The sequence below is a fragment of the Leiobunum rupestre genome, chromosome 10 (assembly GCF_980474605.1).
Source record: "Leiobunum rupestre chromosome 10, qqLeiRupe1.1.hap1, whole genome shotgun sequence".
Taxonomy (NCBI): domain Eukaryota; kingdom Metazoa; phylum Arthropoda; class Arachnida; order Opiliones; family Sclerosomatidae; genus Leiobunum; species Leiobunum rupestre.
This window is the reverse complement of record NC_143393.1, coordinates 11,171,185-11,193,611: the sequence shown is the minus strand read 5'-3', so window position 1 is coordinate 11,193,611 and position 22,427 is coordinate 11,171,185. Positions and strand designations below refer to the sequence as shown.

Below are 22,427 nucleotides of genomic sequence, written 5' to 3'. Positions count from 1 at the left end.
ATCCACGATAAATATACGAAATATTAGAAATCCACGATAAATATAGGAAATATTAGAAATCCACGATAAATATAGGAAATATTAGAAATCCACAAGAAATATATGAAATATTAGAAATCCACGATAAATATAGGAAATATTAGAAATCCACGATAAATATAGGAAATATTAGAAATCCACGATAAATATAGGGAATATTAGAAATCCACAAGAAATATAGGAAATATTAGAAATCCACGATAAATATAGGAAATATTAGAAATCCACGATAAATATAGGAAATATAAGAAATCCACGATAAATACTAGAAATATCGAGAAATCCAAGGAAATATTGGAAATATTTGTAAGAGCATATCCGAATATGTTTCTTTTCATTTTACTTGATACATATTTTCTATCACGCAATAGTTAGATAATCAAGAATTTTACTATTCTTAAGTTTTTCCTAAAAATATTTTTCTTATACCGGTATCGGCCAATATCGGCTTCGTTTAAGCCGATATTGGCCGATACCGATATTAGAAAAATAGGCCGATATATCGGTGCATCCCTACTATACATAAAAAATAAGCAAACCAAAGCAAGTATAATATCTGTTTTTAGCGTAATTTTGATTTAATATTAGGGAATCTTTACCCCGTGAATTTCCACGATGCAGCTATCGCCTCCTTTTCATTTTCATTTCCCTCCGTTTGACATATTTTACGGTATAATTATTCCCTAGACCAGCGGTTCCCAAAAGGTGTTCCGCGGAACCCTAGGGTTCCGTTCAAGGGTCACAGGGGTTCCGAGAATTCGCAGCGCGGCCATCTTTGTTTGTGTCAAGAGTCTTTTGTGTAAAAAAAATTAGTTTAGGTTCCGCCAGAATTGGGTGGATAATTTAGAGTTCCATAACAAAAAAAAATTGGGAACCGCTGCCCTAGACTAATATTTGGTAGAAACCACAAAAACAAGCCCAAAACGTTTTTCCTCGCAAAAGAGCCTAATCGGGCAGTTTTCCAGTCCATCTGGCAACTCTCCGCTAAGACACGATTTTGACATGTGCGACTGACAATAGTTTAAAGCAACTGTCGGCTCTATCATTGCCACCTGTATAATGATAAGGCCCTAGCGAAACGATAACGTCGTCAGATAACCATTTATAATTATTATAATTTGACAACTTACTCTACTTAGTGGACTTTAACCTAAATTATATAAAATATATTGTTAAAAATTAATGTAATTTGTCAAATTTACAAACAAGCCAATCAACGCGAGGGGTACTTTTACGTCCCGCCTTTTGGGTCGAAATGTAGCGTAAGCATCTTGTTTGGATTTCGACGCTAGCGACATCTGTTGAAAAAAAAGCTACTTCACATCGAGCCAACACTTGCTTTAAATTATTTTTTTAACTAAAAAATTAACTTAAATTTGGTGTTAAACAAAGATTTAATATTGCCAATAACTAGTTATAAAAAATTTTAACCACTATAGGCTTCGTGCTTAGTTAAATTTTGGGTTACAAGTATCGCCGCCTATCGACCGAGTTTGAAATTGAGTATATGAAAGCCGTCTGCTCATTCAAAATTATCTGCGCAACAGCTGAAAGTTCAAACGAAAAAAATTCAAAAGTTATCTGCTATTTCTTATCATATTTAATTGACAAATATTAAAGCAGATGACGCTATATTTCCTAAGCTATACCCGAATTATCAAAAGACCAGGTAATTGAATATTATGAAAAACTTAACATCCCAAATAGATTTGAAGGTTATGTTGATAAAGAAATGGTAAGTATGACGTCTTACGCCTGTAAAGTAAACCGTGCATGATACACTTTCCTTCATTTAATATTTTGAGAATTTATCCGTGTTAAGGAGGGGGGTTCATTACACGTGAACTGTTAATTCTTTACCTCAGCGGCTAACCCCTAAAAATAGCGCCCCACGAACTGTCCATAAAATCTTTACGTGCCGCCTCCAACCGGCAACGTTTCCTTTCTTTTTTCCAATTATCAAGTCCGTATGGTTCGGCCGCTTCTCCCTGAACACCGGTGTACTGCGGCTGGAACACTTCTACAGGCGCAAATAGGCCAATTTTAGACCACATTTTCCATCTCGGGTTAACGGTAGCAATACAAATTTAGGAGATCATTATTTTCCAAATTTAACGCGATGGATGGAGTGGAATTTTGATCATTATCGTCACGTCGTTTAAAAAAAGCAAATTAATGAAGTAATCCTAATTATAATCTTTTTATATTCCCCAATAATCCCCAAACCATTTTTCTTTTCTCACAATGGACAAGCGCGTGTTGCGCTACAGTCAAAGGCTGGTAAAGTCGGTACAGTTTGTAAACAACAGGGCGCGGTTCGATTTCTCCTTATCGACAATTTATTTAGCATATTCGATTTTTTGAAGAACATTTTTAAGTTGAAAAGGTTCCATGTAAATTTATTGGGAAAAAATCAGTCGATATGTTAAGGTGATGACGGGGTTGCCAGGTAAGCTGTTTCATGGCAATTTTTGACGGTTTCGAAACACTATTATTTAGTTATAACAATATTTTCCGCTCAATGGACATTTCTATTGAGAATGAAAATCTATTTAAACAAGATATCACGGACATTTAAGTACACCTTTATTCCCCGATGTATTAACGATATTTTAAATATTTAATTTAAATTTGAAATTTTTTTGCAATCATCTTGTACATTAACTTAATAAACCCAAGAGGAATTTGACCGAAAATTAAATTTTAGAGTTATTTGGTTTTGGAAATAAGGTAGCGAAACGCAAACACGTTAATTAAAATTAATGTTTAGATAAACTGAATTTTTGTAGTTACATGGTTTTGGAAATAAGGAAGCGAAACGCGAACGAGTTAGATCAATTGGTATGAAATTCAAATATCACAATAGTGAGTACGCGGGTTGTGGGGTCCTGCGAAATCTGACTTAAAACTAAATTTTCTTAATGCAACTGAAAACGTTGTTCAACCAAATCGCTCCTAATTTAAAAAAACTTAAGTAGATATAGCACTAAAATGGTCAAATGACCAACTTGTGGGCGCCTGACCTCCAAAATTCATAGCGGGCTAACGAGCACAGGATATTTCCTTTCGATTAAGATATCCCCGGCCATTCTAAGCCTAATTATTGGAGAGTTATGTGCAATACGGTGGCATCGGCTACATTGTACCTAGGCTCAGTACACACAAATCCCTTAGGGATTGTGTGTAAAAACTTAAAACACCGCTTTTGGTTACTTTTGAGCTTTAAATTTAAAAACATTAAGATTGGTAATGAAATTGCCGGGGTTTGAACGTAAAAGTATCGCGTGTAATCTGGCAACACGTCGATAGTTGAGTGGAAGTCGAAGGAAACTATATTGTAGCTGTCAAGTGGCAATCGATGGCAGGTATAGGAACACTATGTCGACGAAACGACGGCCCGTAATCAGTAAATGGGTCGAATGACCTTTACCCGCGGAAGAAGGCGGTGTAAACATACACGGGTATTGATCACGTGGTATCCGATACGAACCCAATATGGCCGGCCAAGCGCCATCTATTAATAGCTCTAGTTTCGCCGAATCGGGATAGGCCAGAAATTTCAACGGAACCCCCGTGTACCGCTCTAGTATCTCGTATCGAACGCGTTGTTCTCGTTGCCATCCAACTGGGGGCGCTTTAGTCCGAGGCTTAGCTATTGACGGTGGCGTTATTAGAATGGTTTTAATTTACGGCTTCGCCCCTTCGATGATGAGTCCTCCCGATGATGACAGGCCGTAGAAATTATTAACGATTTGCCCGTTCTTTTGTCGTTCATTGTTGCGGAATCGGGGGAGTTTATAGGGGTATTTTCGTGGGATGAGATTGGAGCGCGCTTTCCCCGCTGCCCCGACGAGTTTTCTCGGAAGAATAAAAGCCCTCCCATTTTCCCGGAGTTCCAAATCATATTTTCTCGCATTTTTCCTTTTGTGTGTCTTGCGTTTTCTTTCTATAAGGTGTGCGGAGGTTATTTACCAAATAACTCTCACTTTGTGCCCACAACGTATTACTATGTTTTCATTTTCCTAATCAGGATTCTTCAGGAAGAGTTATTTTTTTGGATAAGAACGGTGTCACAAAAATTATATAACATAACTCGTAAGATTAATTCATACTTCTTGTCATTTCATTTATACAACCGAATAGTTTAATAATTACATAATAAATTACATTAGTATTTAAACCGTCTGCACACTTAAATATTAAAGAAATTAATTCATAAAATTAGTTGTTTGAACAGGATTTTGGGTTTAAATTCTGTTATATATACCAAAATTGTAGATTTTCTATCCAAACCCAACGTTGCCACGCGTCAGGGAAAGTCAGGGAATTTAAAAATGGTCCTAAAATGTCCGGGAAAGGTGAGGGAATTTTAAGAATTTCTCAAAATTAAGGGAAAAGTAAGGGAATTCAATTTTATCTTGACACTACCGTGACACGGTCTAATCAAAATCCGCGACTGACAATAGTTTAAAGCAACTGTCGGCTCTATCATTGCCACCTGTATAACGATAAGGCCCTTGTTATTAGAGATTTCTCAAAATTAAGGGAAAAGTAAGGGAATTCAATTTTATCTTGACACTACCGTGACACGGTCTAATCAAAATCCGCTGTCATACAATAAAAGGGGATTTTTTTTTAATTTACATAAATATTTAAGAAACTGTCCGTACACTTAAATGATAAAGAAATTGATTTACAAAATTATTTGGTTTTTGATTTTCTACCAAAACAACAAGCAGTGACAGTGAATCTTTTTACTAAAATAAAGCGTATTTAGACTAAAAAAATGGCCTTTATTTCGACCAGTTAAGAGAGACTGAATACATCAAAAGAAGCATCTCCATGACAAAGATCATCTCGGTATTACTTCATTTTTCCACGGAATAACTTACTGTATAATCTTAATCTAGCAAATTTGTTAGGAATTCATGGAATTTATCTGATTATTTTTCGGTTCTTTTCGGAGGGCATTTTTCGTGATTCGCTTCTCTCTTAGTATACTATCATTGTTTTTTTTTTTGGTCTCTATGTCGATTAAAAAAGCGTTGAATTTTTATGAGTCGCCGGGATTCTCATTTCCCCGTTGAGTTCCCCCATTGTGCGCCCAGGAATATTACCAAGTAAATCTCTTTCGAGCCGATTTTTCCTGGAATTCTGGGATGACTCACTCTGTCTCTCTTTTCGTGTTTTTTTCTCCTCTCACCATCATCAAAAGGGGGATCTTTTTGCGAGGGGGGGGATTCCTCGGGGCGGTTGGAAAAACGTTCTGTATAAATTGCTCCTTTCCAGCTAAGACGATTTCATTCAAATCTTAAGTTTAAAGCGGAATATTTTGTACAATGTAAAGGTTTTCACGAATACTATGATTTTAATCAAACTTAGTTTATTTACACTGTAACCCAGGAGCAACAAACACAAGGAGAATGCAACTAGCTAAGGCAGTGTTGTGTACAAATTTCATTGGGCGAGCCTTTCAATGTAGATTTTGCGGATATTTTAGTGACTTTAATAAATGATTGTTTTACATTTACTAAAATTACCCCTTAAAAAATTTTGAAAATTAAATGATAAAAATTTAATTGATACGCCGTTCGATTGAGCAACAAACACAAGGATAACGCAGCTAACCTTTAAACACTAACGCAGTGTTGTGTAAAAATTTCATTGGACGAACCTTTACGCTGAACGTGTTACGGAAAAGGGGGAAGACAATTTCCGAATTTTCCCCTTCCGACGGCAGCAGGCGCTAAAGCGTATAACCAATGAAAAATGTACACAAGAAAATGCACGATTTTTGACGGGTTGCGTTCTCCTTGTGTGGGGTGCTGTGTTTGTTGCTCCTAGGTGTAACCAAAGATAATATAGATCTCGTACCTTAGATTCGAAATAACTGCCTAGCGCGTAGTCAAGAGCGCTTACCTACTTCCTGACCGGAACTTCGAAACAATAGCTCCGCAGTTACCATGGTAACGAACTATAGATAGCGCCTACAGCAACGGGGGGGGGGCGGAAGTGGTTAACAGGGTTGCCACGGTATCTGGAAAACCTGGAATTACTGATAAAGTCAGGAAATTTAAATATGGGTATAAAAATCAGGGAAAAGTCAGGGAATTTTAAAAATTAGTCGAAAAATCAGAGAAAAGTCGGGGAATTTTAAATATTAGTCTAAAAATCAGGGAAAGTCAGGGAATTTAATTTGGTGACAAATAGGAAACTTTCACTAAAATATTGGTTAATAAAATACAAAATCTTGACACAGAATAAGTCTGCGAAAATCTTCGGAGATGGTCAGGGAAAACCTGGAAAAGTCTGGGAATTTGATTGTGATAAAACTGTGGGTTAAACCCTTCGTTACAAAATCGGGAAGCTCTCTGAAATCGAATCTAGGGCACGGAGTTCTATATCATAACGTACATTTTTTATTATTAAAATTAAATATACAGGGCTCCCACCAGGTCCCTAATATACCTAAAAGCCTCTACTTTTTTTCGAGATCCCTAAACCACCTTAAAATCGGAATTTGTTTCCTAAATCACCCTATTTCTAGTAAATTTTGTAAAAACTACCATCGGCTTATGATATTGAACCAGAATTGTATCGATTCACGTTAGCTATAGTGTATGTTAGGTGGCGCCACGAGCTCGGCTAAATTGAAATATTCATTAAAATTCATAATGAGCAGTGTCCTAAAGTTGAACTATATAATTTTGAGTATAAATAGGTCATTTTTGGAATAAAATATTTTTACAAACTAAAACTAAGTCAGTTTTAGAAATATTCTATTTTTAAAGTAATTTTTGTAAAAATGTAATTAAAAAAAGTTTCATTTGAATTAAAATGGTCCTAATTTGGTTTCTACTTTTCAAAATTTGGTTCCTATTTCACCCTATAGAGTAATGGCAGTGTGACGTCACGGCACGTCACCCACGCTTTTTCCTATAGATAAAAAATGGCGACCATGGTCAAAGCTACGGAGTGCCTTTGCTCTATATCTAGCCTGAAAAATCCCCTATTTTCCTATTTTTGGTTTCAGATTTTGGTATCTAAAAACAAGAATTTTTTGTTATGAACAGGGGCCAGTTCGGACAGCGTGGACCTATTGCCCTCTCCGGGCATCGGCACGGAATGGACGCGAGGCCTCCCGACGGACGAAGGTCACGAGAGCGACCAGATCTACGAGTTCGACGGCGCCACCAACGCCGTGGTCATCCCGGAGACCACCTTGAGCCACAATTTGACCGACAACTTCACCGTCGCCTTCTGGATGAAACACGAGCCCTTGCCGGACCAGAGCAACGGCTCCGTTCACACTAAGGAACACATCATTTGCAACGCCGATGATCACAGTGAGTCACCCCGTTTGTAACTCTTCGTTTATCACGTCTTCGTTTGAACCCAAACGTTACGGAGTAGAAACGGACGTCTGTTCAGAATCGCTTTTACAGCTTCTGTTTTTATACTCGGTATCTTTCCCCGAATTGAGCCATCAAAATGCCACCGTGTTTTATCCGAGGATATTTTTCTATTCATTTCAAACGCGGTAATAATTTCCAATTTGGCCGCTAGGGAGAGTGACGGAGGAAAATAACTTTCTTTTTATACCATTCTTAGTCTCTCTCTCTATCTCTCTCTCTCTCTCTTATCTGGCGGCTATAATAATCCGGTTGGAGCTTTATCGTTTCTGACAGACTTTATACCCGAATCCGTCCTTTTATCTTTTGGCCAGAGTGGGATTTTCCTCTTTGAAGGGCCCGTCGTGCAGCGCCATCTGGACACGCTCGAAAAAATAATTCGACGAATTTTAAATCGATAGAGCGCGCTAGTTAGGTGATAACTCTAATAATGACTAACCTTTAAGTGATATTTAGTAAATTTAAAAACGTTTGATCCAAATCATGATTTAAATCAATTTGATCCAAATCAACTAATTTCTTTGAAAAAAATCATTGATTTATATCAAGCAATGTATTTTAATGTAGGAACAAAAAGTGACAAAAATAGTTTCTTAAAAATTAAATTACAATCTGAGCAAACTAAAATATTAAATAGTAATTAAATTCAATGAAGATGTCATTTAGTTCGAGATTAGCTAACTCATAAAAGTAAAATATTAGTTAATTATACAGAAGAGCCATCAATTAAATCAATAAATTAAAAAAATCCGATTTAAATCCAATAAATCGGTTGATTTGATTTTTATTAAAAAAAAATAAAAAGTGCCAACCCTGCTTTTTGTATCCTCTGTTCTTTCACTTCTTCATCGTGGACGCTGGTCACGAACTGGGATGACCACATCTTTTACATTTTATCATTTTTCCTGTATTTCCAATGTCCCCCTACAATTCCTTACAATTACACTATTTTCTTAGTACTTTCTTTACCCGTTGAAATTTCGTGTTTTGATATAGACGGCAATCAGAAACTACAAAGTTGAGAAAGAATTTCAAAAACCAATTTCGCAAGAGTCAAGACCAAATATTTTCTATCCAATTAGAAATAAGCCAATTTCTGATCCAAATTACCTTTGAAAATACCCGATTAGTATTTCAAACCCATATTTCCCTGTAATTTCAAAATAATTTATCCTATATTTTCCAAAATAAACGCGACTATAAAATCGACTTCAAATTTCCTATTTTCCCCATAAACCTTTTGGGGTTTTTCTGTGGTCACCCTGAGCTATACGATTACGATAACAATCGTAATTCGAAACCCACCCTAGGTTCATCAAAATTCATTAAATATTCAACCCTTGGGAGTAGAGAAGTCCATCAGGCTCAGCATTACGCAGAATCCTTTGTTAAGGGGGAAGAATACAGTAAAAGCCTCTTTTTCATTCAAGCTGAACGTTTCTGTTTTAACAATTACACAATTGAATTATATTTTTCTTATTAGGCTGAACGTTCCTCTAGTGCTTGAAATAATTTTGATAATTCTAATATTAATAGTTAACGAGATATAAGGTCCTAACTAAAGGGTAGTTTGGGCGCTTGCCCAACTTGTTTAGCTCCGGGGGTCCGAATTAAAACGTAATAACTTAATTACTTTTAAATTTAAAATTGTCAAAATTATTTTAGTCACTAAACAAGAAGCTGTTCTTAACTCAAACATTAATTTTATAAGTTTAAATACAAAATTAAAAGAGTTCAGCTTGAAATCAGGGTTTTTGATTTTTTTTATTTTAATCTATTTTTTTATTAATTTTTAGGTTTTTGTCACTTTTTAAAAGCAATATATAAGCTTATTGATATTTTATTTTTGTATAAATAATGTTCAATAGTAGACAGTTTTATCATGTCAAAAAATATTTATTCGAAGAAATAAGTATATTTGTATCACAGGAGTAACCTTGTAAAGTAAAATTAATTATAGTGTGAGAAATAAGGCACTATCACAGGCCAATCGCCAGTTTAAAAATTAGCTGGGCCAGTTTAAAAATGAAATGCCTGGGGTGTTAGTGGCCCTGGTGACCACTTAATTAATTCTAAGTTCTTCCCTTCAAGATTTATAGTTCTTTATTTAACACTCCAAAATTTTGAAATACCCATAATAACTAACCTACTAAGCCTATGCCCTAGCACATATTGTCAAGACTCAAGAGTAGATAATTTGACCATAAATGATGAAAGCCTGATTTTGAAGGTTAAAAATGGTAAGTGGCCAGTGGCCAGTTTTTTCATTAAACTACTTAGGCTCTACTGGCCACAGGTCCAGTTTAAAACAATTCCTTATTTCTCAGCCTGGGAGAGTCCATTATTTTCAAAGGACCAAAAATGAGGTGGGGAAGGGATCGTGGTAGTGATAGGTAATAGTGTAATATAATGACAATATTGGTCTAGAATATAATAATTCAATAGTAAATCTCTCATTTATGGAAATTCAATACCTTTTAAACAATCTTTTATAGGAACTGATTTAAATCAACGATTTTTAAAAAAAAATCATTTGATTAAAATCGTGATTTAAATCGCTGATTTTAATCAACTTGATTTAAATCAAGCAACCCTGCTTGAAATAGCGCGAAAGTAGACAATGGCCACTGTAGTCTTCCCCCTTAAAGGGAATATAAGTTGCAAAGCAATCTTTATCGAAGACCAATTAAATTTTTCAAAGGCAAGAGCGGCCAAAGCTGCAAATTTTGGTGTTCCACACCAAATACCTGAGGTTATATTCCCTTTAAGCGTCGGGTTTTTATTGAAACTCAATTTGAAACATTCGGTTGTCTTGGATCTTGGAGTAGTTTAGAATGGATTAAATGTTTATTTGATTTCCGTTTATATTATTTTTTTATAACGGATTGTTTTATTTTAAAACATTTTTACATATAGTAAATTTTAAAAAAAATATTCAAAAAAATGAAGGTAAATCTTTGTTATATTATCTAATATTGTATCTAAAAACCAAGGCCTAACAAGTTATTTTCCACTTTTATAAATTAAATTTATTAATAGAACAATGTTGAGATAAAATCTGCAACAAAAAGGAAATCATCAAACATAGGCTGTGTTGGGCATTTTCGTCAAAGAGCCGCTCACGCTCACGTCTTTTTGAGCGGTAAAATTTTCGCTCCTCTCTTTCCGCTCTTTTTTGAGCGGTAAAACTTTCGCTCCTCTCATTTTTGTTTTGCGCTCTTTTAAAAAGATATTTTACCGCTCATTTTCGCTCATAATAACAAATCCGCTAACAATGAGATGAGCGGTGCCCAACACTGAACACAGCGGATCCCATTACTAAGAAATATTTAAAGCAATCCTTGGAAATAACTCTATTTTTCGTCGCTAGAGTTCGGGTAAAACGCTGGCACCTACCAAAAACGCAGTGCATGCCGGGAGGGCTTAGGCAGCGTGGATGGGGGAAGATACTCAATGCTACAGATATGGGCATTTCAACTCCAGTAAACTTCTCTACTCCAAGAAGTTCAACCTACTGTAAACTATTTTTTTAGCAGATGCGCTTTGTAATAACACTCCCCATCTCTAAAATCCTTGCTGAACCACAATTTAGCAGGCGATAGTTTCTAGAAGAATCCCGTGACCTTTACTAATGAATAGCTAATCGATAGAACTAGGGAAAGCGCCACGTTAGCCGCTGTCACGCGATAGTCTTCGTGACAGGCGGTACTAAAAACCAATATATAATATTAATTACAACATGGACCAAGAATCCAAGGAACTCACTGTTCCCGATATTTGGACACGGTAGGCGGGGCCTAAATCGGAAGGCTTACTGAGGTACACCAGCCGCATTGAAGCGCCTCAAGAATTCTGTTCAACTATCACTGCGAGAGGCTTAGTCGGGACTTAGGCTTAGTTCATTACAATTTTTAAGTTTAGAAATGAAATGGATTCCAGTGAATTTGATTAAAAAACCTCAGCAATACACGGCTTGCTGGTTATTTTTACTTAACACAATTGGTTCTTTAAAAGTTTAAAAGAGGAGCCGGGTTCGATCCCAGCTTGTGAAAACTCGGAACAACTCCTTCCGCGTTGAGTTTGCAAGTTCTCTCCCCACTGGTTTAAGGGGTTTTCCCCCGAGTTCTTCGGTTTCCCCTTCCATAAAAACTTGTCGAGGTTAACGGTAATAGTTAGTGTAGGGAGCTGTTGGCTCGATCGTGTGGCATGCAGGGCTTGCCACCACCCTCCTACGCATTGTAACCCGGCCACCTGAATTAATGGCTTCAAAAGTCGCTTGATGACTTAGGCCTAGGGTGGTGCCTTGGATATTAGCCTAGCTGATTGTTATTATTATTATTATCGTTCCGCGTGCATTTGCTAAGTGTTTGTTACGGGTTCTGCCTTGTAAAAGGCTACGTGTTACGGGAGTTTCGGAAAGTCTCCGTTAAATGGCGCTGCTGTCGCAAAAGCCATTTGCTGGTCAGGTTTTTTTCCAAGTTATATATCCAGGTAGAAACTACTATTATTAATCCAAGCATGAAACATCTAGTTCTAACACTTCCACTTTCTAACAAAATCTTGAAATGTGCGGGCTTTGTAAATCCGCTAAGTGATCCAATAATGCAAGAAAACATTGTACAAAAAATTACCAATATTATTATTTTTCCTACATTTAGCCTATTTAGTTTCTTTTATTTTCCTATAATTCGTCCCTAAAATTCTTATTTTCCTATATTTAGCCTAAATATGATTTGTATTTTCCTTAATTCGCCTATTTAGTTTCCTATATTTTCCTATAATTCGTCCCTAAAATTATTATTTTTCCTATATTTTTCTATATTTAGCCTAAATATTTTTTGTATTTTCCTATAATTCGCCTATTTTCCTATTTTTTCCTATAATTCGTCCCTAAAATTATTATTTTTAATATATGTTTCTATATTTAGCCTAAATATTTTTTGTATTTTCCTATAATTCGCCTATTTAGTTTCCTATATTTTACTATAATTCGTCCCTAAAATACTTATTTTTCCTATAAATTTTCAAAGCTATTCCCTGGTCACCCTGAAACTAGTAGTCATAATTTAAAAGGTCTGTTAAAAATAACTATTAAGCCCCATTTTCATGCTCGCTGGTAGCGGATATAAATCGTCAAAATTCGCTTCCGCCACTCGCAAGCGTGAAAATAAAGCTAAATTATCTGTTTGAAACAGATCGACGCGGAAAGTGAAAAAGTGTATAGCTGAAGCGGATTTTGTTGATTTTTACCCGCTACCAGCGAGCATGAAAATGGGGCTTAAGAAAATATATATATATTTTTTTAAACCTCGTACATAAAAATATAAGAAAAATGTTGAAATCTTAACGAGTGTTTTAAGATTAAAATCCCGTGGACAATTTCGGTCAGAAAAATATGAAGGTTGCGAACAGCTAAGCCCAAAGATTCGTCATAAGAGCCGAAACCGGGAGGATAGCGGAAGACCTTCTTCTTAGGAGAGTCCTTTGTTTTGGCGCGGAGACCCGAGGCTCTGGGCCGTAACTCATCTTGTCGTCTTCGAATCCTGGCGGGCCGAAGAAGGAAGAGAGAACCTTGTAGAAGCGAAAAAAGGACGAATTTGGAAATCTCCCCTCGGCGGTGATATAATAGCGCGTCTTGGTGGGGCCCCCGAATTTTTCCGTCGCGTCCCCTAAAAAATCTCCCTTGTCAGAATGGTCGACGCCAGCACCGGGGACCATCAAGATCCCATTAAGAGCTTCAGACACTGACTGCGCGCGCCTTCTGCCGATCGTTTCACATTTTCGTATTCCTCTTTTTCCCGCGCTTAATTATTCAGCCGCGGATGTCTGATGGGGTTTGGAAGGGGTTCAAAGACCTTCTCGATGTTTTTATAGCCACTAATTGAAAGTCGAATTTTTACTTATCCCCCCAATGGTAGAGACTGCGAAACTCTGGAAATAATTGCCCTTGTGAATTGTACTTAAGTCGGTCGTTGATGTTCTACAGTTCTTGTCCATTTACAAAGTGAAATTACCGAATAACGCTGAGAATGTTCTGGGATTTCGGAGTAGGGTAAGAAGAGTAACCATATGAGTCTTTACTTCGATTCTGCGGAGTCGAATAGTTCGAGTCAGGATAAAAATATTTTCCCAAAATGGCTGCCTGTAGCCTTTTTAGCAGATAAATTTTGTTTACTCTCTGTACACCTCCTTTTGAAGAGGAGTAAAAAGTGTAACCCCGATAATCGAATCATGAAGAATAAATAAATAATTCAGTAATTATCTCTAACAGAAAAACCTAGAATTTAGCTTAAACGGTGTCCACCCTTTGTTCCAGAACAAGCGAATTTGGCTTAAAAGGTGTTCACCCTTTGTTGCAGAACAAGCGAATTTAGCTTAAATGGTGTCCTTCCTTTGTTCCAGACCAAGCGAATTTAGCTTAAATGGTGTCCACCCTTTGTTCCAGACCAAGTGAATTTAGCTTAAACGGTGTCCACCCTTTGTTGCAGAACAAGTGAATTTGGCTTAAATGGTGTCCACCCTTTGTTCCAGACCAAGTGAATTTAGCTTAAACGGTGTCCACCCTTTGTTGCAGAACAAGTGAATTTGGCTTAAAAGTTGTCCACCTTTTGTTGCAGAACAAGTGAATTTGGCTTAAAAGTTGTCCACCCTTTGTTGCAGAACAAGCGAATTTAACTTAAAAGGTGGAGACGCGTATCCCATTCACAATTTTCTTCTTGAAATTTGCGGAGAAGGTTGTCCAGATGATTTCGCCATAGGCCCCAGTCTTCCGCTCTGTTTTTTCGATCTTGGAGTCTGATCCCAGCAGCTAGACCATCTCCCCCTCTCAAATCTGCCGATAACTACCCAGAGGGATACTCGCTTAATGTTTACGAGAAATTGACCTCCCGCGTGTGGTCTTCCCCGCCAACATCCCGGATAGATTTAGGTCGTCCGCGAGGCTCCGTCCCCCAGGGTTAATCCCCCTCTCGCTCTTCTCCTCCATCTTTTCTCTTCATCCGGATCCTCTTATCACCATCTTCGACCGCGCGACTTCTGTTCAAAATGTCTACCGCCGCCACCGAATATCTCGCTTTATAATCGGACGACGCCGACTGTACGTATCCGCGCGCCTTTCGCTCAACTGTCCTGAGTCGAGCTGTCGCGTTTCTTTGTCTGTAGGGCACTCGTAAGCCATTTCATTTCCTGGCTGAAGAATATCGTACACTCCTTCAAATTGCCGCAGATAGGTTTAAAGATGGCGACCCTCTTGGAGCTGATCTCTTTAATGCTTTGGCGCTTCGGCACACGCGACTGTGGTCGAGAACTGGGATAGAATTCGATATTTTGGGTGGACTAGGTGTTGCAGAGACTGGCGCGAAGATTCCCTGCAATATGACCACGCCATTTAGAAAACAAGCTACCTTTTAGTTTTATATCCAGCGTAATTGCGCAATTAAACTACTAATTAAAAATATGGTTAGAGTGGCGTAAAACAAATCAGTAATAATTCAGTATACTGTAAAAACACGCTATCTCTCTCAGTCAGGGTTCGTACAGAACCTGGAAAACCCGGATAAGTCAGGGATCTGTAAAATGGAGGAAAAATTTCAGGGATAAGTCGGGGATTTAAATAATTTCGTAGAAATTCAGGGATAAGTCAGGGATTTAGATAATTTCGTAGAAATTCAGGGATTTAAATAATTTCGTAGAAATTCAGAGATAAGGCAGGGATTTAAATAATTTCGTAGAAATTCAGGGATAAGGCAGGGATTTAAATAATTTCGTAGAAATTCAGGGATAAGTCAGGGATTTAGATAATTTCGTAGAAATTCAGGGATTTAAATAATTTCGTAGAAATTCAGAGATAAGGCAGGGATTTAAATAATTTCGTAGAAATTCAGGGATAAGTCACGGATTTAGATAATTTCGTAGAAATTCAGGGATTTAAATAATTTCGTAGAAATTCAGAGATAAGGCAGGGATTTAAATAATTTCGTAGAAATTCAGGGATAAGTCAGGGATTTAGATAATTTCGTAGAAATTCAGGGATAAGTCAGGGATTTAGATAATTTCGTAGAAATTCAGGGATTTAAATAATTTCGTAGAAATTCAGAGATAAGGCAGGGATTTAAATAATTTCGTAAAAATTCAGAGATAAGGCAGGGATTTAAATAATTTCGTAGAAATTCAGGGATAAGGCAGGGATTTAAATAATTTCGTAGAAATTCAGGGATAAGGCAGGGATTTAAATAATTTCGTAGAAATTCAGAGATAAGGCAGGGATTTAAATAATTTCGTAGAAATTCAGGGATAAGTCAGGGATTTAGATAATTTCGTAGAAATTCAGGGATTTAAATAATTTCGTAGAAATTCAGAGATAAGGCAGGGATTTAAATAATTTCGTAGAAATTCAGAGATAAGGCAGGGATTTAAATAATTTCGTAGAAATTCAGGGATAAGTCAGGGATTTAGATAATTTCGTAGAAATTCAGGGATTTAAATAATTTCGTAGAAATTCAGAGATAAGGCAGGGATTTAAATAATTTCGTAAAAATTCAGAGATAAGGCAGGGATTTAAATAATTTCGTAGAAATTCAGGGATAAGGCAGGGATTTAAATAATTTCGTAGAAATTCAGGGATAAGGCAGGGATTTAAATAATTTCGTAGAAATTCAGAGATAAGGCAGGGATTTAAATAATTTCGTAGAAATTCAGGGATAAGTCAGGGATTTAGATAATTTCGTAGAAATTCAGAGATAAGGCAGGGATTTAAATAATTTCGTAGAAATTCAGGGATAAGTCAGGGATTTAGATAATTTCGTAGAAATTCAGGGATTTAAATAATTTCGTAGAAATTCAGAGATAAGGCAGGGATTTAAATAATTTCGTAGAAATTCAGGGATTTAGATAATTTCGTAGAAATTCAGGGATTTAAATAATTTCGTAGAAATTCAGAGATAAGGCAGGGATTTAAATAATTTCGTAGAAATTCAGGGATAAGTCAGGGATTTAGATAATTTCGTAGAAATTCAGGGATTTAAATAATTTCGTAGAAATTCAGAGATAAGGCAGGGATTTAAATAATTTCGTAGAAATTCAGGGATAAGTCAGGGATTTAGATAATTTCGTAGAAATTCAGGGATTTAAATAATTTCGTAGAAATTCAGAGATAAGGCAGGGATTTAAATAATTTCGTAGAAATTCAGGGATAAGTCAGGGATTTAGATAATTTCGTAGAAATTCAGGGATTTAAATAATTTCGTAGAAATTCAGAGATAAGGCAGGGATTTAAATAATTTCGTAAAAATTCAGAGATAAGGCAGGGATTTAAATAATTTCGTAGAAATTCAGGGATAAGGCAGGGATTTAAATAATTTCGTAGAAATTCAGGGATAAGGCAGGGATTTAAATAATTTCGTAGAAATTCAGGGATAAGGCAGGGATTTAAATAATTTCGTAGAAATTCAGGGATAAGGCAGGGATTTAAATAATTTCGTAGAAATTCAGAGATAAGGCAGTGATTTAAATAATTTCGTAGAAATTCAGGGATAAGTCAGGGATTTAGATAATTTCGTAGAAATTCAGGGATTTAAATAATTTCGTAGAAATTCAGAGATAAGGCAGGGATTTAAATAATTTCGTAGAAATTCAGAGATAAGGCAGGGATTTAAATAATTTCGTAGAAATTCAGGGATAAGTCAGGGATTTAGATAATTTCGTAGAAATTCAGGGATAAGTCAGGGATTTAGATAATTTCGTAGAAATTCAGGGATTTAAATAATTTCGTAGAAATTCAGAGATAAGGCAGGGATTTAAATAATTTCGTAAAAATTCAGAGATAAGGCAGGGATTTAAATAATTTCGTAGAAATTCAGGGATAAGGCAGGGATTTAAATAATTTCGTAGAAATTCAGAGATAAGGCAGGGATTTAAATAATTTCGTAGAAATTCAGGGATAAGTCAGGGATTTAGATAATTTCGTAGAAATTCAGGGATTTAAATAATTTCGTAGAAATTCAGAGATAAGGCAGGGATTTAAATAATTTCGTAGAAATTCAGGGATAAGTCAGGGATTTAGATAATTTCGTAGAAATTCAGGGATTTAAATAATTTCGTAGAAATTCAGAGATAAGGCAGGGATTTAAATAATTTCGTAGAAATTCAGAGATAAGGCAGGGATTTAAATAATTTCGTAGAAATTCAGGGATAAGGCAGGGGTTTAGATAATTTCGTAGAAATTCAGGGATTTAAATAATTTCGTAGAAATTCAGAGATAAGGCAGGGATTTAAATAATTTCGTAGAAATTCAGGGATAAGTCAGGGATTTAGATAATTTCGTAGAAATTCAGGGATTTAAATAATTTCGTAGAAATTCAGAGATAAGGCAGGGATTTAAATAATTTCGTAGAAATTCAGGGATAAGTCAGGGATTTAGATAATTTCGTAGAAATTCAGGGATTTAAATAATTTCGTAGAAATTCAGAGATAAGGCAGGGATTTAAATAATTTCGTAGAAATTCAGGGATAAGTCAGGGATTTAGATAATTTCGTAGAAATTCAGGGATTTAGATAATTTCGTAGAAATTCAGGGATTTAAATAATTTCGTAGAAATTCAGAGATAAGTCAGGGATTTAGATAATTTCGTAGAAATTCAGGGATAAGTCAGGGATTTAGATAATTTCGTAGAAATTCAGGGATTTAAATAATTTCGTAGAAATTCAGAGATAAGGCAGGGATTTAAATAATTTCGTAGAAATTCAGGGATAAGTCAGGGATTTAGATAATTTCGTAGAAATTCAGGGATTTAAATAATTTCGTAGAAATTCAGAGATAAGGCAGGGATTTAAATAATTTCGTAGAAATTCAGAGATAAGGCAGGGATTTAAATAATTTCGTAGAAATTCAGGGATAAGGCAGGGGTTTAGATAATTTCGTAGAAATTCAGGGATTTAAATAATTTCGTAGAAATTCAGAGATAAGGCAGGGATTTAAATAATTTCGTAGAAATTCAGGGATAAGTCAGGGATTTAGATAATTTCGTAGAAATTCAGGGATTTAAATAATTTCGTAGAAATTCAGAGATAAGGCAGGGATTTAAATAATTTCGTAGAAATTCAGGGATAAGTCAGGGATTTAGATAATTTCGTAGAAATTCAGGGATTTAAATAATTTCGTAGAAATTCAGAGATAAGGCAGGGATTTAAATAATTTCGTAGAAATTCAGGGATAAGTCAGGGATTTAGATAATTTCGTAGAAATTCAGGGATTTAGATAATTTCGTAGAAATTCAGGGATTTAAATAATTTCGTAGAAATTCAGAGATAAGTCAGGGATTTAGATAATTTCGTAGAAATTCAGGGATAAGTCAGGGATTTAGATAATTTCGTAGAAATTCAGGGATTTAAATAATTTCGTAGAAATTCAGAGATAAGGCAGGGATTTAAATAATTTCGTAAAAATTCAGAGATAAGGCAGGGATTTAAATAATTTCGTAGAAATTCAGGGATAAGGCAGGGATTTAAATAATTTCGTAGAAATTCAGAGATAAGGCAGGGATTTAAATAATTTCGTAGAAATTCAGGGATAAGTCAGGGATTTAGATAATTTCGTAGAAATTCAGGGATTTAGATAATTTCGTAGAAATTCAGGGATTTAAATAATTTCGTAGAAATTCAGAGATAAGTCAGGGATTTAGATAATTTCGTAGAAATTCAGGGATAAGTCAGGGATTTAGATAATTTCGTAGAAATTCAGGGATTTAAATAATTTCGTAGAAATTCAGAGATAAGGCAGGGATTTAAATAATTTCGTAAAAATTCAGAGATAAGGCAGGGATTTAAATAATTTCGTAGAAATTCAGGGATAAGGCAGGGATTTAAATAATTTCGTAGAAATTCAGAGATAAGGCAGGGATTTAAATAATTTCGTAGAAATTCAGGGATAAGTCAGGGATTTAGATAATTTCGTAGAAATTCAGGGATTTAAATAATTTCGTAGAAATTCAGAGATAAGGCAGGGATTTAAATAATTTCGTAGAAATTCAGGGATAAGTCAGGGATTTAGATAATTTCGTAGAAATTCAGGGATTTAAATAATTTCGTAGAAATTCAGAGATAAGGCAGGGATTTAAATAATTTCGTAAAAATTCAGAGATAAGGCAGGGATTTAAATAATTTCGTAGAAATTCAGGGATAAGGCAGGGATTTAAATAATTTCGTAGAAATTCAGGGATAAGGCAGGGATTTAGATAATTTCGTAGAAATTCAGAGATAAGGCAGGGATTTAAATAATTTCGTAGAAATTCAGGGATAAGTCAGGGATTTAGATAATTTCGTAGAAATTCAGGGATTTAAATAATTTCGTAGAAATTCAGAGATAAGGCAGGGATTTAAATAATTTCGTAGAAATTCAGGGATAAGTCAGGGATTTAGATAATTTCGTAGAAATTCAGGGATTTAAATAATTTCGTAGAAATTCAGAGATAAGGCAGGGATTTAAATAATTTCGTAGAAATTCAGGGATAAGTCAGGGATTTAGATAATTTCGTAGAAATTCAGGGATTTAAATAATTTCGTAGAAATTCAGAGATAAGGCAGGGATTTAAATAATTTCGTAGAAATTCAGGGATAAGTCAGGGATTTAGATAATTTCGTAGAAATTCAGGGATTTAAATAATTTCGTAGAAATTCAGAGATAAGGCAGGGATTTAAATAATTTCGTAGAAATTCAGGGATAAGTCAGGGATTTAGATAATTTCGTAGAAATTCAGGGATTTAAATAATTTCGTAGAAATTCAGAGATAAGGCAGGGATTTAAATAATTTCGTAGAAATTCAGGGATAAGTCAGGGATTTAGATAATTTCGTAGAAATTCAGGGATTTAAATAATTTCGTAGAAATTCAGAGATAAGGCAGGGATTTAAATAATTTCGTAGAAATTCAGGGATAAGTCACGGATTTAGATAATTTCGTAGAAATTCAGGGATTTAAATAATTTCGTAGAAATTCAGAGATAAGGCAGGGATTTAAATAATTTCGTAGAAATTCAGGGATAAGTCAGGGATTTAGATAATTTCGTAGAAATTCAGGGATTTAAATAATTTCGTAGAAATTCAGAGATAAGGCAGGGATTTAAATAATTTCGTAGAAATTCAGGGGTAAGTCAGGGATTTAGATAATTTCGTAGAAATTCAGGGATTTAAATAATTTCGTAGAAATTCAGAGATAAGGCAGGGATTTAAATAATTTCGTAGAAATTCAGGGATAAGTCAGGGATTTAGATAATTTCGTAGAAATTCAGGGATTTAAATAATTTCGTAGAAATTCAGAGATAAGGCAGGGATTTAAATAATTTCGTAGAAATTCAGGGATAAGTCAGGGATTTAGATAATTTCGTAGAAATTCAGGGATTTAAATAATTTCGTAGAAATTCAGAGATAAGGCAGGGATTTAAATAATTTCGTAGAAATTCAGGGATAAGTCAGGGATTTAGATAATTTCGTAGAAATTCAGGGATTTAAATAATTTCGTAGAAATTCAGAGATAAGGCAGGGATTTAAATAATTTCGTAGAAATTCAGGGATAAGTCAGGGATTTAGATAATTTCGTAGAAATTCAGGGATTTAAATAATTTCGTAGAAATTCAGAGATAAGGCAGGGATTTAAATAATTTCGTAGATATTCAGGGATAAGTCAGGGATTTAGATAATTTCGTAGAAATTCAGGGATTTAAATAATTTCGTAGAAATTCAGAGATAAGGCAGGGATTTAAATAATTTCGTAGAAATTCAGGGATAAGTCAGGGATTTAGATAATTTCGTAGAAATTCAGGGATTTAGATAATTTCGTAGAAATTCAGGGATTTAAATAATTTCGTAGAAATTCAGAGATAAGGCAGGGATTTAAATAATTTCGTAGAAATTCAGGGATAAGTCAGGGATTTAGATAATTTCGTAGAAATTCAGGGATTTAAATAATTTCGTAGAAATTCAGAGATAAGGCAGGGATTTAAATAATTTCGTAGAAATTCAGGGATAAGTCAGGGATTTAGATAATTTCGTAGAAATTCAGGGATTTAAATAATTTCGTAGAAATTCAGAGATAAGGCAGGGATTTAAATAATTTCGTAGAAATTCAGGGATAAGTCACGGATTTAAATAATTTCGTATAAATTCAGGGATAAGTCAGGGATTTTAGTTAGTCAACCAAACCACACATTATCAAAGAATTTTTGACCTAAAATAATAACCCTGCCATTACTATTAAAAAATTCAAAAATAATAATCGGATTTAAATCTGCTTAATTTTAATCTTCCCCAGGATCAAGTCCTTAGCTATAGAACATACTGTTTATAATTGTAAGTAATTAACTTAATTTCAATTAAATCGTCTTACAATACCATTCCTTAAGTTTATCCTGATGGCGTGTTAACGTTGGCACAGCGTGAATCAATCGGAGGTAGTAGTTTGAAACATTCATTGTCTGAGGCGGATAAAAATAGCTCTCACAGGGCAAAGTTGACCATCTTTTAAATTTATTACTTACGTTCCTTAGATCTCCATTCCCCCCAGCGGAAAAACTGAAAAGGATTCCGATATGATAAACCGGCTAGATCGCCAAAATAGCCTCTAATCTCGAAACGAAAGGTATAGCCAGACGAGAGCATTAATTTCGCTGATCGCGGGGCTTGGAAGCTTGCAACTGCCCGCCGCATCTGTCATTGGCCATATTTTAAACTTTAATGGCTTCTAAACGCGCTCGAAATCGCTCAAACCCTTCGGATTTAATCTCTCCAGTCGTCGAGCGGTAAAGATGGCTGACGAACCATCCCCGCAACAAGATAATCTATTTTCTTCGCTTATACGTGGAAGAGCTATATACCATCTATGGACAATTAATTTATCCAATGCCAAGCATTACGAAATAGTGAGACTTCACTATGACAGGGCCCCCAGAGGTCCTATAATTCCTTTAAAATCCTATATTTTCAAAAA

The 22,427-nt window shown here is 35.3% G+C and overlaps 1 protein-coding gene across 1 annotated transcript in view; it reads left to right on the top strand.

The window, feature by feature from the left end:
• Positions 1-22,427, top strand: part of Cals (calsyntenin 1) — a 232,321-nt gene that overhangs the window by 192,101 nt on the left and 17,793 nt on the right. The window contains exon 7 of the mRNA XM_090161453.1: positions 7,113-7,385. Coding sequence (XP_090017579.1) covers positions 7,113-7,385 — 273 coding nt within the window. The remainder of the gene's footprint in view (positions 1-7,112; positions 7,386-22,427) is intronic.